Raw genomic sequence first — 18,697 nt, forward strand, 5'->3', positions numbered from 1 at the left:
TATTAATTCTCAACTTGAATTATGTAAACTCTTTCAATCTAACAAAACTCACAAACGGTATTCTCTCAAATTCACTAGTTTTATGTTCGCATCAGAGTCGCTAAGTTGTGGGTAAATGGGCTCAAACAAACTTCTAAACTACTCACTCTGCGACAATCTTTTTCAGACAGAACGCCATGATTGTTAAACAAATAAAAGGGGGATAACAATTCATTTCAAACGTTTCAACCTTAACATTATTGGTAACAATAACTTACCGATATGATTCTAAAAGTGATTGTTTATTATTCTCACCAAATGAAATATGTTTACCAAAATTATTACAGAATTCCGTTATTTAATGTTCATATTCTAATATCATTTTCTTTGTCATATCTGATAATACTTTATATAAATTTCGTGCTTGATCTAAGAATTCGCAGCATAATGATGACACCACCTACTTCAATGCAGAAATTATTGTACTTCTTGCGTTGCATCCATCAGAGTAATAAAAATAGATAAGGGGAGCATATGTCATTTTCAGTAAGCAAATTTTGTCCCCAACATGAACTTTCAAATTTGACGTGAAGCGCGCGGAAATGAAAACATAACAGTGATACGATATTTCATTCAATTCGCGAGTTTTTCCACAAAGAACGCAGTTCTTATGTCCCCTAATGAATCAACGTTTCATATCAACTCTAAATATATTGAGATGAACACCTAAACATATCAGAAATTCAGAAAACAAACTTCGAGCGCGCCAAACGATCTGAAACAACAGATGACACTAGGAGAGCAAAAGTTGCCAAACCTTGGATTTCAGCAAGTAGATACAGAAAATAATAAATATTCTACTTATTAAAAATTCGACAATTAGGAAAAATATCTGATCCCAAATATTCAAATTTGCATATTTAATCGGAAATCACTCAAAATAAGTATATTTCATTCAATATAATATACATTCATAACGATATAGTAAAATTGTGGATTTGAGAATGAATCACAATCCGACAGCATAATCTAACCATGTTGGGGACACCTAGGTACTCCTTCATCTATATGATTATTTTTATGTTGCATCCTCATTTTGATTATTTGCAATTTCGTTGAAACTTTGCTCCTATACAAATGTAGGAATTAAGAACGTTTTACCATTGATCCTATTTTCATATGAAAAATACAAATAACATTTTCATTTTCAGGTTTCAATGCAAAAAGGAAATTTGTGACCAAAATATGGCAAAAGATGGTTGTTGTTCCACGACTTGCTTGAAGAATGTACTGAATTTTTTCAATCTCATTTTTTTAGTAAGTATTCTAATTTTGAGAATAAATAGCCTTTTATTTGAAATTCATCAATCTGATTCACTTATTACTATTAGTACTTATATACAATAAGCGTATGTATTCGTGTCAAAAGCAAAAATAATTGGCAGGATCATTGGGAGTGACTCAACAATAATTTCCAAACGCTTGAAAGTCATGGGAATGATTCAGAAACAAGGAAATTGGATGCAGTACGAGTTGAAGCCGAAAGAAGTTGAGCGGCGTTTGTTTGCTCGCCAACAGCTGCTTGCAAAGACGGAAGGGATTTCTGCATCGCATTGTGTGTTCATTACGATAATCCCAAGCAGAAAATCATAGGGATATCTCGGCCATACTTCCACTTTGATGGCCAAACCGAATATTCACGGTTCCAAGGTCATGCTCAGTATTTGGTGGAACCAGCTCGGCGTAGTGTATTATGAGTTGTTGTAACCGACTGAAACAGGCGATCGTTATCGAACGTAAGTAATACGTTTGAGCCGAGCATTGAAAGACAAACGGCCGCAATACAACGAGAGACATGATAAAGTTATTTTACAGCATGACAATGCTCGAAACCAGATAGATATTGTTTTGAGTCAAAATTTTATATTAGGTAATTAATATAGAAAAGTCAACAATTCACTTTTCACTTCTAGGTCAGTCTCGAAGATGGTAAAAGAAGATTCTTTAGAATTTCTGTATAGAACTAGCCGATACTGATGAAGAAACTACCAGAGTGAACTTGAAGGAATTAATTCAACATGAGCTTCACTGAGTTTCAATCCCAACACATTTTTTACCATAATAATATAACCAGGTCCTTAGCCAGGGGGTAGGCGATCGCCTAGGGCGCCAAAATTCAGGGGCGGCATTTAAACCTTGGTTAAAAAAAATGAGTAGCAATTAAAAATACCAAATGAGAATGTGATTCAGTCAGAAACAACAGGAGGGAATATCGACAAAGCCTCGGACAAATTTAACATAAAAAATCAACAAGAGTGATGCATTTTGCCTTATACTCATAATAAATATCTCATGTATGACCCGTAATCCCCTCATAGTACTTTTTTTACGAGTAATTGACGCTCAAATGAATTGAACTCGTACACAATCGATGCATACTCGATTTGGTTTATTATACATAGTCGAAAAAATGTTTCTTCTCAGAAATTCGTTATCGTCTTTCAAAATCCGTTACTTTTTTCACAAATCTGGTTGGTTTGGATGAATTTGTGATAAACTGGCCTGTAGTTGGGTGTTAATGTTTAAAAAAGGAACTTATTAGAAGAGCGGCTTTCTATAGTTCCAGCCAGTATAGTTATTTTGAAATTAACACAATTTCTCTTTTATGCGTCCGGCTTATGCACTAGGATAAGTCTTATATTTGATCTTTTTCGAGGAGGTGTTTCACTGAATGAGACCAAGTATTTTTGAATAACAAAGTTTAATAATGGATTGAAATAATTAATGAGAAAATACAGTCAATAAAATTTGCACATTACTAGCCTATGGCAAACACCTTAAGAGTAAATAAGAAAAAATTATAACACTCGACAATCTTGGACTATTTTGGTAAATCTTTTATAAGGAGAAAAATCATCAAACAATATATATAAGATTAAATTAAATATCCTTACCCTGGATATCACAATCACTGTTCAAATAAACCTTTCAACAAATTCCCTATTTGTACCTTTCCTGAAACCGTTCCCGCAAACCGACTTGAACTTTATTCAACTTAGGATCGAACTTGAACTCAGGGCCGAATTCCCCTTTTGGTCCCACCTTCCAACCGAACCCGAACTTCCACTTGAACTCTAACTCTGACTCTTACTCCCTACCGAAGTGAAAACTATTGTTTTTATAGTTGAATAATCGTCACCCTCCTTCTACCAAATTTTTCTAAGCGTCTATCTTCTTTTTCCTTTCGTCCAATCAGAGTGATTGTCCTTATGTACCTAGATTATTGGTTCCACCCCATGTTATGTACTATTGACATGGGGTTGTACCGTTAGCACCGCCTAAAATAGGAACCATTTTGAACCGTTGGTGGTCCCTCCGAATGAAACAGATTTTTATGTTCTACGTTTTGGTCCATTTAATCCTCCCTAGAGTTTTTACGACTAAATTTTTATTGCTTTGACATCCTGTACAAATCTCTTGAAATTTGAACCTAGTTGTTTTATCGTGGGATATCGACAGTGCCAACCACCCTTTATCTGTTTATCTTAAGCCAGGATGAAGGACTTAATGCCTAATAAATGTGAGGGGTGACAACGACTTTGTTTGCGTTCACTCTACTGGGATAGAACTGGGAATTTGTTGAATATCCTTTCAATGAGCCTGTAGTTATTGAGAATTATCATTCACTTTCATTACAAATTATGTGAATATATTTCCCGAATATTCCAATTGTAATAGAAATTAAAAAATAAATTTCACTCGATGTTTTTATTGATTGTAAAAATAGTGAACTGACGAAATGGAGCACTGCAAATATTTGAATTATAGATATGAATATATATGAAGTTATTATCATTGAAACCATTCTTAAAAAACTCTTCTTTTTTAGTTTGCTGCTGTGGCCCTCGTGATTGTTACTGTCTGGAAACTTGGAAATCAAACTGAACTGATTGACCTAACTTCTGCCACCTACTCAGTTCTTATAGATTTTCTTATAGTGGCAGGAATTCTTCTTTTTCTGGTTTCGTTTCTGGGTTGCTATGGAGTTATCAAGGAAAACAGGAGAGTTCTTTTGGTTGTAAGTGATTAAAAATAGTGATCCACCCCACCTTTACTCATTATTGCCTGTTTTCAGTATATCTTCATACTCCTCTTCATCGTTTTGTTGGAACTCATGGTAGCATTTCTTGGCTACGTATATAAGGAGAATGTTGACGAAGAGTTGAAGGTGAATTTGAATCGGACCATGTTGGAAAGTTTTGGAGTTGATGAAGCTAAAACTCTAGCAATTAATGTCATGCAAAGAAAGGTACGTAGTTCAAGAAATCAATTTCACTATAATATGTATTACCTTTATTCATACTTTAAGTAACTAAATTTAAAAAATGAAAAAGCAGTGACGTAAAGTTAGGAGCTTTAGAACGCTCGTTCATTCATATACTAATTGCACCCTTGGAACCCACATAATGGTATATAGGTGTAGCCTCTAAGGTTGAAATTGGTGAATTTTTTCATATTCTTCTTGGGTTTTCTTATATTCTGATGATGACGATTCTGAAGGCTAAAATTGTTATTAATATGTATCAGTTGTCACAAATTCGTTGTCAACTAATTTATACATCATGTTATATATTTTCGGAAAGAGATAGAAAAAGCGATATTATGCGTGTATATTTAGAATAACAATTTCAAACTTAGTGAAGAATTTCATGTTGATAGCGTCACCAGAGCAAAAGATAATTCGAACATATACAGGGTGTTCCTAAATTGAACGTACAAACGAAAAGGGTAGATTCCTTAATTGAGTTTAAGAAAAAATAGTCCCATAATAATGGGGTCGCAAACGTTTCGTTTTCGAGATACAGAGTGTTGAAGTTTGAATTTTTTTCAAGCTTTTTTCTCATAGTATCTACACTTCACAAGATATTCAAGTGAAATTTGGCATAGATATTACATTTGAGAGTTCTCACTACGTGACATGGCAATTTCGATAGAAGATCTACAGGGTGATATTTTTTCTGGAACACTGCCACCTGTTCTTCTGCAGGAAAAAAAAAAACTTCAACACTCTGTATCCCGAAAACGAAACGTTTGCGACCCCATGTTTATGGGACTTTTTTTTCTTAAACTCACTTAAGGAACAAGTGTAGATAGTTCCTAGTTACTTTTAAGAGGAATTACCACCACGGGACTCTCTGCGTATCAATCTAACAATTGGTACCCATTGATTTCTCCTCTGACGCTTCTGCGATGACCAAACTTTGTACAGTATACGAAATTGTACATTAACTTCATCTTCTTTCTTTTTTCAAAGCGAATAAGTAGATGGCAGCCCTGTACGACTACTTTCCGATTTCAGATTTAGACGACTAATGACTACTGAACACTAAAGACGATATTTTCGGCCAAACTATTTTTTATTGTCATACAACTATCAGTCCTCTATTCTATTTATTAAATACTTACTTGATAAACAAATAATAAAATTCTATACTTAGATATTTTCTTGCCCCTCAAAATAATATTCCACATTTTCTTTATAGTTTTCTTGCTGTGGAGCAGTTCAGTTTGAAGATTGGCGTTATTCTGTATGGAAAACTTCAAATATGACAAGAAATCTAGTACCTGATTCCTGTTGCAAGACAACTACAACAGGATGTGGAATCAGAGATCATCCTTCGAATATATTTTACGACGTAAGTTCTTTAGTTCTAGAATTGGAAGGTATAAAACACCTCAAATATTAATTTTTTGCACTTCCACTCCTATGTTGTAAATTGGTAATAAAATAAATTTTGATTTAGTGTAATTTTTTTCAGGGTTGCTTAGAAAAAATGGAAGATGAAATGAAGAATGGCTTGATGACGATCATTTTTGTAGGTTTAAGTGTGGGCGTATCTCAAATAATAGGTATAGTTCTTGGCATCCAGTTATATTTGAAATTGAAAGAAGAAATTGATATAAACGAATTGAGAAGGATTTTACATAATACCTATGTAATCCAGTGATGTTGACAATTTCTTCAGAATTAATTATGAAAAAATGATTACCTACCTATTGTTATGTACTTAACGAACTTCTCTTTATGTTAGTCATTCAAATGACATTTTATATATGTATATTCTTAGCAGTATAGGATGAATGTATTTAATATTTGTAGATGCCAGTCTCAAACAAGTGATATTAATTCTATAATTTATTTATTCTCTTCTTTTACTAGTCAACTTAATAAACTGTAAGTGAAAATGAATATTAAATAAAATTTTAAAACCCGGGTCTCTTTCAGTCCGATTTTTACTTCTAGATAATCATTATCTACATAAGTATTTTTCTGGAAGATATTTCAACATACTCTGAAGATGTACATAAAGCATATTATCGATATCTGATGCAGTTGCAGCCACTAATATCCATGGAAGCAGAACAAGGACGAATCTCCACAAGGATACTCGATTCCATCTTTTAATATCCTCTACAGTTATCTGAAATTCATTCATTTATTTAGTCAAGTTTCGAATGTTTAATGTCTTGGGTAGGAATAGGAACTACTGCTCTATTGATCCGAAAGATTTTCAGTAGCTTATATAAAAAAGTACCAACAACTCCGGTATTTCAAATAGAACACCTTGTATAGTTTTCTTTTTTTCAGTTTGTCGTATCCTCTTGATTTTTTAGGTATTAACTTTCTTATTTCTTTTCTCAAAGCCGACAGGACATTTTAAATTTTTTTCAGACATTTGAAATTTTGCCAAAACTTTTGAGACATATCGATCACGTTGTAATAATCATTCATCATTTTGAGTTATTATCTTTCACTCGTGGATTTGTATTATTTTTTTACTATAGCTAAATAACTAGTAAAAGCTCAAGTTATATTTTCAAAATGTTAGTAGTATTCATAACACCTTATAATTACTTATAAAAGTAGTAACAATCGTTTTCGTGTATGAGTTCAAACAAGCGAATAATTAAGATTTATTGAGATTAATACTTTTTCAAATTTCGATTATTACTCGAAACCAATGATGATAGGCTAAATCCTTTTTCGGATTTGAATTAGTCGAGAAAAAAACTAGAAATATCTTTATCAGACAACATTACATTTCCTGAGTATCAAATTTGAGACACCCAAATTTGATACTCACGTTCTCGAGTTACAGGGCGTTTTGAAAAATTACTGTTTCAAATATTTCGCTAAATCTTGGTTTCTGTTCACAAAATACTCAAATGTTTTTTTCAGTAATTTTTATGGTGTATATGTAGAAAAAAGAAATCCATTAGCGATTTAGGCCAAATTTGCGCCGTTTTATTCAATAACTTGTTGCCATTTTGAAGGTAATATCATTATGCACCTCTCATAGAAGCCCTCATCTCTATTGGCAAAAAATTGAGACAGTCGATTTTCACAAGCCTCTGTTGAAGCGAATTTTTCACCAGCATAATTGTTCGCCATGGTCAGACCCTGTCGGACCTTTGGCCTTGGTCCTTGAAGATCTTTTCTCTAAGTCTTATTGTTCTTGAGATGATTTAGTGAGCATCGAATTTGGGACACCCTGTACAGGGTACTAGTGAAGAAACTCCAAAACACTAAAGTTTTTTATGTCCTTCTATCTCGAAGAATATTCCAAATCTAATGATTTTTCAGTAGCAAGTGGAGTGAATTGAAAAATGTCCTGAAATTATTCGAATTCGAAGAGTTCATGACTCCGAAATTATTGGAGCGAGGCCTATTGTAATTGATAAAGAGATTTCCAATAAGAGGTTTTATTTTGATATTAAAAAAAAACAAGTATATTTCGAGATGAATCAATGGATGTTTAGATATTTCATTCTGAAGGGGAAATTATACCATTAACGTAACGATGGAAAAAGGAAAATGGCCGCGACGGCTATGGTTACTGCTAAGATGTCTAAAAACATGTTGTATGCACTCGTCAATTTTCGAATACAATGACATTCGACCAAATTGGGAATATTAGTTTTATTTCGGCGTAAGATGTCTAAAAACATGGTGAATGCACTCGTCAATTTTAGAATGGAATGACATTCGACCAAATTGAAAATATTAGTTTCATTTCGTGGCAGCGCCGCAATGTCATACCTTTCATTTCGATCTTTTTTCCTTTGATTTTGACAGGATACATCAATTAAAACCCGATCCTAGCCAATCAGAAGCTTAAACTAATATTCTCAAAATTGGCAAAACAAAAGCTAATCAGTCCATATACCAGGTTTTTAGACATCTTATTTTGGCGGCATCACATTGTCATACTTGTCATTTCGATCTTTTTTCCATTGATTTTGATTTGAAATTGATTCATGTATCAAGTATCAAATCAACAGGTGAATAATAAACGTTTATAATATGCCTTTCATTAATTTCCCGTTATAAGAAAAATGTGCAGAATGTCACTGTGGCGAGAGAAAATATAAAATCCACTAATAACAGAACAAATACGATAGCACTAAAGGTTTTCAAAATTTTTTTCATGTACGGCCCTAATCTAAGAAAACAAAGGTAAGTAAATTTTAATGAACTAGTTGTTTCTGTATTATATCTTATATAATTAAAAGTGCATCGTATAAACTCTCTTATTATTATTATTATCCAAAGAAGAGTGCAAAGGTATTTCCTAGAATTTCATTTGGTACATCTGCAGTGGAATATTCACGAAACGTTTACTAGAATAAATTCAAAAATTTGAAATAACAAGAATCTGTCAAAATTTGTTACCTAATAGCACTACCTACAGTTGACTTAACGAAGCTTAACTAATATTCTGAAAATTGGCAACACAAAATCTAATCAGTGCATTCACCAGGTTTTTGGACATCTTAGTTACAGCTCCATATCCTCCTCATGAAATTTCTATGACCAATTCACGCATTTGCTTTTCTGTATGTCCTCGAAAACTTCAGGAATTCCATTTTTGAGGTCTTGAATCGATTGTAGAGAATTGGCATTGACCTTGTCTTCCACGTGGCCCCAAAGAAAAAACTCTGAAGATGTTAAATTACAAGATATCGGTGGCCAATTGTGATCACCTCTTCGAGAATAATAACGGTCGGAAAACTTTTCTTGCTAAATTGCGATTCTTTCGATGATTGTGTGGCAAGTAGTGCCGCCTTGTTGAAAATAAATGTCTTTCATATCAATATCTTTCAATTCCAGTCATAAGAAATCATTAATTATAGTTTGATATCACAATCCATTTTCCGTAACAGTTGCACTAGCCTCATTTTCGAATAAGTCCTTACTTATTCGATTTCGATGAGAATCCAGATCATTTTGATGCTGAACTGGACTTAAAAAGCTTCAAGACCTTAGTTTTTATGCAAAATACTGTGTAATGTCGTTTGTTGTATGCCTAATTTTCAAGATCGACAACCCTGGGTTTTCCTCAATACTACGGTCTACAGCAGCAATATTCTCAGTTGTACTTGAGCAAAGCAATGAGTTTCGATTCTTCACATCATTAACTTGACCCAACAACTCAAATTTTCTCACCAGTTTCTCTATTGCTGGCCGAGAAGGTGCTTCACGGCGACCCAAAAATGCTTTAGTTTTGCAGACTGTAACTGCAGGATTTTTCGCCAGTTTGAGAATCAGTGCTGTAGAACGTTTTATGTGTATTCACTAAATTTCATGCAAATAGCTCTTATATTCTACTGTGTGCACAAAGTAGAGCAAATTTTCCAATTTTCAACAATCTTCAGCAACCACGTAAACAACTGCCTTCCTGTGTTAAATCTACCTGCCATATAAACAACTATCATTTTGAGTTGAGGCAAATTCATCAAACCCATTTGATCAACTACCTACTGTGAATTAAATCAACCTTTATGAAGACTTGATATAAAATGCGCATTTCATTAGCTTGTGAATAAATTTCAAGAATAAATTCCTTGATTAATTTAGTGATAGAAAAAGATCGATTTAATTAGATGTAAATCATATGCGTAACGAAGGGGAGGTTATTTGGGAGATAACCCCCCCCCCCATTGATTAGAAGGAATGAAAAAAAAGAAGCAATTTGAAAAACAATGGTTATAAACAATAGAAAGATTCAACTTTTTCGAAGTGAATTAACTCTAGTTACGTCAATGATTGAAATAAAACGTTGATGCTTTTAATTATTTCTATAATATTAGGTATAGTATATTCAAAGTCACTTGGAGGAAGCCAGAATATTTCGATTATACAAGGGTTGTCCAAGTTTCCAGAAATTCCTTTGGGGTTAGTGAATTTATTGCCGAACAATACTTTCAACTTTCAAATTCAAGTATTTAGCGGATCGCGGTATCAACTTCAAGACTTTGGTTATACTATACCAGGTTGAGTAGATATACTTACATTTAGGTCCAAGATAGTTACATTATTATCAGCTAGTAGGCCAAGTTTATTTTCAGTGCTACAAACTGATAAATGTAAAATTAATCCTGAGGCGTATAAAAGTATCACTATGAAGCCGATCACTCTATAAGACATGTTCAATTCGAAGTAATGTCTTCTCGTGACATGCGCTATGTCTATCCTGAAATATTAGAAAATGTCTTAATATACTCTTCAAATAAACGATTACAATCATCTTATATTGAGAATTTTTATTATATCTTTCCTGAATCTATGTAACTATACAGAATACAGATGAAAGGTCAAGGTAGTCATATAACTGCCTGTCTTAATCACGAATTCAAGGTTTGTATTAACACATATGAAATAGAGTATTGATACGAGATTTATTATCCCTATTTATGTCAAAAATTGTGAACTACAACTATAAATCCTTAAGACAAATGGGTTAATTTATTAGTAGCACCAATTTTCGTTATTTTCCTCTAATGATACATAGGCGTACAACTCTGCTGCCACCGTTTTATCTGAAATTCGAAGCTTTATTGTGAAAAACTGGTTATATATTTACGATTCATAGTATTGTCCATCGCTGGCCACTACTTTCTCCCATCTTTTGAACAGCGTACGAATCCCGCGTTGAAAAAACGCGAAGCGATCCACAAATCGATCCAATTTTTTACTTCTTGATAAGTACTGGTCAGCCAGGCTGTGTGCCATTGATCGAAACAAGTGATATCCGAGGGAGCAACGTTTGTAAAATTCGTCGAGTGGGGAAGGACTTCTCATTTCAACGTTTCCAAATATCTCTTGACCCCTTTCGAAACAGTGAGTCGAGCATTGTCATGCTGTAAAATAACTTTATCGTGTCTCTGGTTGTATTGCGGCCGTTTGTCTTTCAATGCTCGGCTCAAACGCATTAATTGCGTTCAATAACGATAGCCTGTGATTAACTTAATAATAATAACTTTATGATGCAGACACAAATCGACTAATATTTCGTTAGCGTTATTCAAATGCCTAAGCTTATTGTCTGACATCTACGATCTATTTATTTCAACTATCACTTACCGCTACAGCCATATATTGCGAAACGGCGGAAGCATAATTGTACACCTAATATTTTATTGAAATTTGAAGATGTATAAGTTAGTCTTACCTGTCTAAAGATGAAACAAGGCAAATGGTTATGAATAAGTAGAAAAAAGTTATATATACATCGTTGAAGTTCGAGTAAAAGTGTAGGAAATCCATGTTTTGATAGTGGTCATTACAAATTAGATATAACCATTGCCCAAATGCCAGTCCTGCTAAGAGTCCATGACATGGAAGAAAAATTTTCATACAATATTTTTGAATGCATATGGCTACATTCAACGGTGCCCTGAAAAATAATTTGAATCATGTCCATGTCAATAAATCCTAAGAGAAAAATATACATGATTTAAGCGCATAAGGCTCAGAAATACGTACGAAGAACGTCACGTGTAATTTAGGGTTGATAATTTTTGTTGAGGGCATCCTGTTTGGATTGCAGATTATAAGTACCATACAAAATTCAGCTTTTCTAGTTAAAAGTTACACGTTGAGTATGCGCAAATGTGAAATTACCAGGATTTTCATCTCACGTTGAACTAGTCTGATGTTGATGAAAATTGGTAAAGATATTTGGATCGCGTATTGAGTAATTCCATACAAATTTCAGCTTTTTGCTCGTGCAATACTCATAACAATGATATTTCGCGTTCTATCACTCTTGTTTTCATGAAATTTTTGGTATAGGTATTCGGTATAGGACATTGAAATTTCCATAGGAATTTTAACGCTTTTTTATTTACCGTCCGTATATACAGGATGTTTCATTGGTAAATGTACATACGATAACCTGTAGTAGAGCTGCCCTAGACGAGTCCAAAAAACCTATATATGATAGGTCTAATCTTCCCCATGGCCAACATACAGGGTGGTTTATAAATTCACCAATATTTTCAATTCCTTATAACTTTTGAACCACTCAGTATATTCGATTGATATTTGGAACGAACAATTTACTCCATTAGGTCCTTCGATTGATCTTTAAACTAATTGAAAAATCAGGTCCGTATTAGAAAAATATGGTACTTTTCACAAGCTAAGATTCAACACCCTGTAAAGTGGAATATTGGAATTTGATGGAAATATTCGTAAAAAGCAGAAATTTTTCAGTAGTATATTTTTTTTAACTTCCCTGTCGATAATGGAAAAAGTATAAGGACACATCCCTCAATCTTGGATATGCAATTCCACTCATTATTTACTCTACATAACTTAATATACCGGTTGGTCTAAATAGTGACGCACAAAAGAAGAATATGAATTGCTCATACCCAGGGGTATTCGAAAATACACCATGTATGTACGCTTTTTTGTAGCATTCGAGTTGAATTTTATTTCAGAGTTATCTAGCCTTCCATCGTTCAAAATTCATAGCTTTGTCGTAGTAGGTATTTTTCATTTTTTTCATGACATTATGGTCCTGAATATTAATTTTATTCGTAAAATGATGAACAATCCTTCAAGTTACAACCACTGAAAATTTTCGCACTTATTTGGTAACACCATGTAATCAAGAATTGAGAAATTCTTGATTAATTTTTGACATAGTAGCAGTTCCCACAATATCAACGAGTGATAATAATCATAATGCTATGAAAATGAAAAAATAAATGTGACCTAGTCGAGAATATTGAATTTCGCATGATCTCAATTATTAAAACCTAAAGAAATTAAGAACTGTTCATATAAATTTATATTGATTTTAGTATAATTTTTTTAGTTGATTGTTATAACGTCTTGATAATTGCATTATATTGTGCCAATTGATTTGGGAGAAAATTTGAATTTTCTAAAAGCAAAACTGTACTTGATGATCGGCAGAAATATTATTTTATCCTAATAGCTTCCCAGAACCGTGCTCGTTACTGTCTCACATACGAAAATGATCAATAGGTTGAACATTATATTGTGGATATTCTTATATTCATAGAAAAATTCTTTCGAAAATCATATTCCAAGAAAGCGCTCTTTGAGTTGAATGTTAACTGAAAAATGAACACATAATTTGTATGTACTTACTTTTGATTTCTTTGAGGATAATCGTCAAGAGAATTTGGATCCTTATACATAGCTCTACTAGAAGGTCGATTCGTTACCTCAAATTTGTTCTTTTTCTGTACATACAAACGGTCGCTAGGATCTGGAACATCTTTCACCTTCTTTACTTTATGGTAATCTTCGTTATTATTCTCGAAAACGTCATCTTGAAGTTCCTCCAAAGCTATTGTGATATCGTTCTTTGGTTCATGTTCTTCCTCTTTCTTTTTATGTTTTCTTTTATTATTGGTCATGGGGGAACTTGAATCTCTCTTTTTCTTTTTACTTTTCTTCTTTTCCTTCGGTATCATTATCTCTCTACTATCACCCATTCCCGATTCGGGATCGATATGTCTCTTTTTTCTCGATTTCGATTTTTTTGTGGGAATTACTTCTTCTCCATCCCTATTGTTGTACAAATCTTGGATGGCATTGTAAGCTTTCCTTTCATCAGAGTCCAGCTGGTTATAATCCTTTTTCTTTCGATAGTGTTTCCTTTCTTCAGGACTAAGGAGTTCCAAGTTACCTGCAGATATAATTTTTTTTGTGAGCAGATAATTCGACTGTTTTCATGATAATGACATTGACATAAACGGAAAATTGATATTATGTTCACAATTTTGTGGTTTTTTATGGACTGAGCTTGATTTTAATGTTTTTTAATGAAATAAGTAGAAATCAATGTTCTAATAATACATAAATGCGCTATTGGGCAGTCGTGCAGTGCAAAGCATCGACTCCAACATTAACAAGAAAAGGATTAAGACTGATAAGGGATGCCAAATCACATTATCTAAAATGGTTCAAGGAATCAATGATCGATTGGTTCAATATGGTCGATCAATCGAAGTTGGTAAGGACCTGGGTCTCGAGGTGTAAACCTTATGACTATAACCCTTCTGGTTTGAGTCGATTCCTTTCTCTTTCTCTCTCACCCTATCCAGGGCCCCCGCAACCGCGCGTTCAACGCGTGCACCGCACGCGGGCGCCACTCTAAAAGGGCGCCAAAACCTCTTATAGACCGCATGAAGAACCGATGGACCAAAAGTTGTCGAAAAAGATTCTTTCAAATTTTTTCAACAATTTTTTTTTCCAAACTTCTTTCTTGCAATTTATACAAGTTTCCGAACGTTGCAATCGGTATGAAATAGGCACATTGCCATTATACGATTCTTTATGAGTAAATAAATCATATATAATAATTATCCCTTTATCGGCACGAGAACTGATGCTAAAGTTTCATTTTATTCAAATATGTGATAGCCTTTCAGATTTAGAAAATGATACTTTTAACATAGAAACTAGACCTAAAGTAAGTTCTCTTTTATTAAATATTCATTCCAGGTTTATATTGTAAGCAAAATGATGCAAAGTGTAGCGATTGACATCAAAGTGTGCCAATACCATTTGGAGAATTCAGCTTATCATTTCAAAAATTATAGGGATGATAATGTTCTCGAGAAACTTGCGGAAGCTGAAAAACTAATGGCTGCTCTTGAAATAGATCAAGGTTTTTCTCCATTATATACTGTAAGACGAAAGTATAAACCAAAATTGTTCGATTATGAACAAACGGATGAGGCATCTCAAGATCCAAAAATCGCTTTTAAAATAAATTTCTTTTTGAAAATAATTGAACAAACACTGAGTCCCTTAAATAGTAGGTTTGATATTATATCTGATTACGATAACGTTTTTTGTTTTAGTTGTGATATTCTTAAATTAAATGACAAATATCTATTAAAATGCTGTCATGCTCTTCAACAAAGCTAACTGATCAGGCAAAAAAGTGGCTGACGTGAAAGAAAATGATTTGTTAAACGAGATAAAAGCCCTAAGATTGTTTTCATTATCTGAAGCGTCAAATCCTATTGAAATTCTACAATATATTTTTGAAAATAATCTAACTTCCTCTCTACCGAATCTTAGTATCTTAGTAGATCATTCAGTAAATTAAGAATAATTAAAAACTATTTGAAGTCTACCATGTCATAAGAAAGATTTTCTGATGGTTTGGCAATCTTAGATCATAGTATACTATGCTTAGATATAGAGCGAGAGATACTCGAATACTCGATAAAATTGATTGATTTATAATATAAAAGAATTCGCAGCAGCCAACTCTAGAAAAACATCCATTCAATTTCTGGATTGATCCTAATTGAATGTTTATGAATAATTTATGAAAGAATACAGCTTAAGTTTTGAAACACATTTGAAATGTATTATGTAACAACTAACACCATAAAGTTCTTAAGACAATGAAGGTTGCTTATAGATTTTCAACCATTCTACACTAAATTCTTAACAAAAAAAAAAATTCCGATTATCCAGCAGTGCTCTTCTCCACCTTCTCCCTTTAAGGGGCGCCAAAATATGTTCGGCACGCGGGCATTAATGTCCCTTGCGGGGGCCCTGACCCTATCTATGCTAAAGAAGTATCAATAAACACCCCTCCCCCCCCCCCAACAAAAAACATCATCTGCCCCGATGATAACTCGACATTTTTTCTCTAGCGTTTTTGCTAATCCTTTCTTTCTGAAGTCGTTTCCACTGGGGACATTTTTACCTACAATAAATTCCTGGGTTTCTTCGACGCCGATAAACACTACATAAGTAATATATCTGTTTCTCACATTCACAAGACACTGTGTACGATCGATGAAAGATTACCTATCACACCACAAGATACAAAGGGCGGTAAGGCATGCAAAGCTTCGAAAACTAAATGGGATTGAAAACATATGTTACGCTGAAAACATTTAGCATTTATCAGTAACTAGTTTTGAATGCAGAATCGTAGGAATTTTCCATATGTTGAATGTGTAAACAACTTCCACGTAATTCGAAGTGTTTTTCGTCTTTGTGAAATACATTCCATCCCTCATTCAATTAGGGTAATAGGCAATGCTGCTTATATTGATTGGGTTGCCATGAGTTATTTATTGAACAGGCGTCTTAGTTAAGACGGTTTGGAGATTTTTATTGCAGAGAATGTTGATATAAACGCAGCAAAAAAAAGGACCAAAATTTCTTTTCACATTTTATTAAAATACCAGTAATCCACCAAAAAAGTTCTGGAGGAAAGGAACGGGCATTGTACCAAAAAAAAATCACCCTGTAGATTTGTATTCAAAATTAGCTTATCACATACATAACTTTGAATAGGAATATCTACGGCAAATTCAAGGTGAATATCTGGTGCTATGAAAAAAAAATCAAGCTTGAACACCCTGTATCTCGAAAACAAAGAGTTTGCTGGTCTATGTTTATAGGACTTTTTTTAAAAGATCCAATCAATCTGTCATTTTCGTTCGTACCTCCAATTCAGAAACACCCATTCATTTACTTTTACCATTACAGTTTATAGGTAGTTCATTGAAATCAAATGTTACCTACTAATATTATTTGTGCATAAAATCAACAATTCTTACGAAAAAAATTTGAATTAAATTGTGTTGCCTACGCATAATGGGAGAAAATCAACAACCCAATGATCTCAACAATTCTAAAATGACAATTAATTAATTGAGATAGCTCAACCGAGAAATAAAATATAACCACACTTAAAATATGCCTGATCTCAAGAAAAATTACAAATTATTATCAAAAACATTAATTTAAAACTCAATAGTATATGTGCATATAAGCACATATTTTTTTGCATGTACGCAGAGTGCATCGATGCATGAGGTGCGTAAACCACTTAGGGAACATAATGATGTCGCGTGCATCCGTTTCCTAATGGATTAGAACACCTGGTGGCGCTAGAACTAAAGGAAACGGAAAAATCCCTCCCAGGACACCTTGTATAACTTTTAATGAATATTCACCTAAAAACACTCACCAGATAGTTCTTCCGGAATTTTCTCATCCTCATAAAAACTCAAACTCTGCGGTCTTGACTCAGTGAAATGCGAATGTTTGTTTATATCTCTCTTCATTTCGGTCTCGATCAAAGACAAAATTTTGGAGTTGATTTGCGTCTCCCCATCCACCGATATCTCCCTGCTGGGCATGTGAAAATTGCTGTTATTGTAATTATCATTGTAATCATCCATCTGAAAAGCTTTGTTAGACTCTCCATCTTCGGAGTTATCCGTCCTGCTCAGGCTCAAATTGCTCTGGTTGTCTTTTTCCGAGCTAGTTTCCGACTTTAATATTTTATGCACTTGTACGATTGTCTCGTATTTGGATTCTTCCCTCAGCTTATGCCTTTTCGTCCTAGGCGAGGGAGACAGTTTGGTGCTCATCTTCGATGTTGAGTTATTGATTTGCTTATGGAAGACTTCGTTAGCCACCTGTTCGGGTTCACATAATCACAATTCATACTTTAATACACATTTCAAACGCGAAGGATTCGCACGTTTACTAGTTTTACGTCATATTCTTCGGGATTGACACTATGACCTTTGTATGTTTTGTTTGTGTTCCGACTCGTATCCTGTGCGCATAAGGCGCATGAGCACGGTGGAGGAAGAGCACGTTGTGTGGGTGTGCGTGACGTCAAATAGTAACCAGGGTAACTTTATATTTGGACTCAAAACTTCCCGATTCGAACTTAATGTTTGGAAAAAATTCTTAAACTTTTACGCATTGATAATAATTAATGCGTAGGTTTTGCGAGGTTTTTCGGTTATGCGTAGGACTATGCGTTTTTCGCGTTATCTTGCTATTTTTTTATGAAATCACCTCGTGCCCAAGACCATTTGCAGACTATGAATATAAAGGATGTTCCTAAATTGGAGGACAAACGAAAATGACAGATTTCTCGGATCATTTTGAGGAAAAAAGCCCTATAAACATGTGCCCGCAAACGCTTTGTTTTCGAGATAAAGGGGTGTAAAGTTTGATTTTTTTCAAGTTTCTTCTCTCATAGCACATTCCTTTCACAAGATATTCAACTTAAATTTGGCATAGATAGTAAAGTTCCCTTCATGTGATATACTTATTTTGAATGCAAATCTACATGGTGATATTTTTTCTGGAACAGTGCCCGCTTCTTTGCTCCTTTTTTTGGTGGACCACAGGTAGGTAGTTTAGGAATAAGTAAAAAACAGTTTGGTCTAGTACTACACTTTTATTTGCGTATCTGCAACTGATTCTCAGAAAAAATGTCAAACAATTCGCTAGTAATCCTCAGGAAAATATAAATTACTATAAACATACAATTAGTAAGCTGTAATTGTTGACGTGATATTGATGATGTACTATATTTTGGATAGTTATGAA

General features: G+C 33.8%; 2 protein-coding genes across 2 annotated transcripts in view; one reads left to right on the forward strand and one right to left on the reverse strand.

Annotated features, from left to right (window-relative positions):
- Positions 1 to 6,264, forward strand: part of LOC123684720 (CD151 antigen-like) — a 26,635-nt gene extending 20,371 nt beyond the window's left edge. Inside the window, exons 2-6 of the mRNA XM_045624102.1 lie at positions 1,191 to 1,296; positions 3,869 to 4,057; positions 4,115 to 4,288; positions 5,523 to 5,675; positions 5,799 to 6,264. Of these exons, the coding sequence (XP_045480058.1) occupies positions 1,225 to 1,296; positions 3,869 to 4,057; positions 4,115 to 4,288; positions 5,523 to 5,675; positions 5,799 to 5,987 (777 nt within the window). The 5' untranslated portion in view covers positions 1,191 to 1,224 and the 3' untranslated portion in view covers positions 5,988 to 6,264. The remainder of the gene's footprint in view (positions 1 to 1,190; positions 1,297 to 3,868; positions 4,058 to 4,114; positions 4,289 to 5,522; positions 5,676 to 5,798) is intronic.
- LOC123684719 (transmembrane protein 237) lies at positions 6,256 to 17,922 on the reverse strand. The gene is made up of 5 exons (XM_045624101.1): positions 17,313 to 17,922; positions 13,448 to 13,991; positions 11,493 to 11,717; positions 10,334 to 10,514; positions 6,256 to 6,461 (listed from the first exon to the last, which is right to left on the reverse strand). The coding sequence occupies exons 1-5, from the start codon at positions 17,716 to 17,718 to the stop codon at positions 6,291 to 6,293; spliced, it is 1,527 nt and encodes a 508-aa protein (XP_045480057.1). The 5' UTR covers positions 17,719 to 17,922; the 3' UTR covers positions 6,256 to 6,290.
- Positions 17,923 to 18,697: the final 775 nt, after the last annotated feature.

Source organism: Harmonia axyridis, chromosome 7 (assembly GCF_914767665.1).
Source record: "Harmonia axyridis chromosome 7, icHarAxyr1.1, whole genome shotgun sequence".
Lineage (NCBI taxonomy): Eukaryota > Metazoa > Arthropoda > Insecta > Coleoptera > Coccinellidae > Harmonia > Harmonia axyridis.

What these genes read in the sequence shown, in the direction of transcription:
- LOC123684719 (XM_045624101.1), bottom strand. Translation starts at nt 17,718, where the DNA reads ATGAGCACCAAACTGTCTCCCTCGCCTAGGACGAAAAGGCATAAGCTG. An exon ending in TATCCTCAAAGAAATCAAAA is followed by an intron (nt 11,718 to 13,447) that starts GTAAGTACATAC and finishes ATTATTTTTCAG; the next exon opens with GGCACCGTTGAATGTAGCCA. An exon ending in TAACTATCTTGGACCTAAAT is followed by an intron (nt 6,462 to 10,333) that starts GTAAGTATATCT and finishes AATGAATTTCAG; the next exon opens with ATAACTGTAGAGGATATTAA.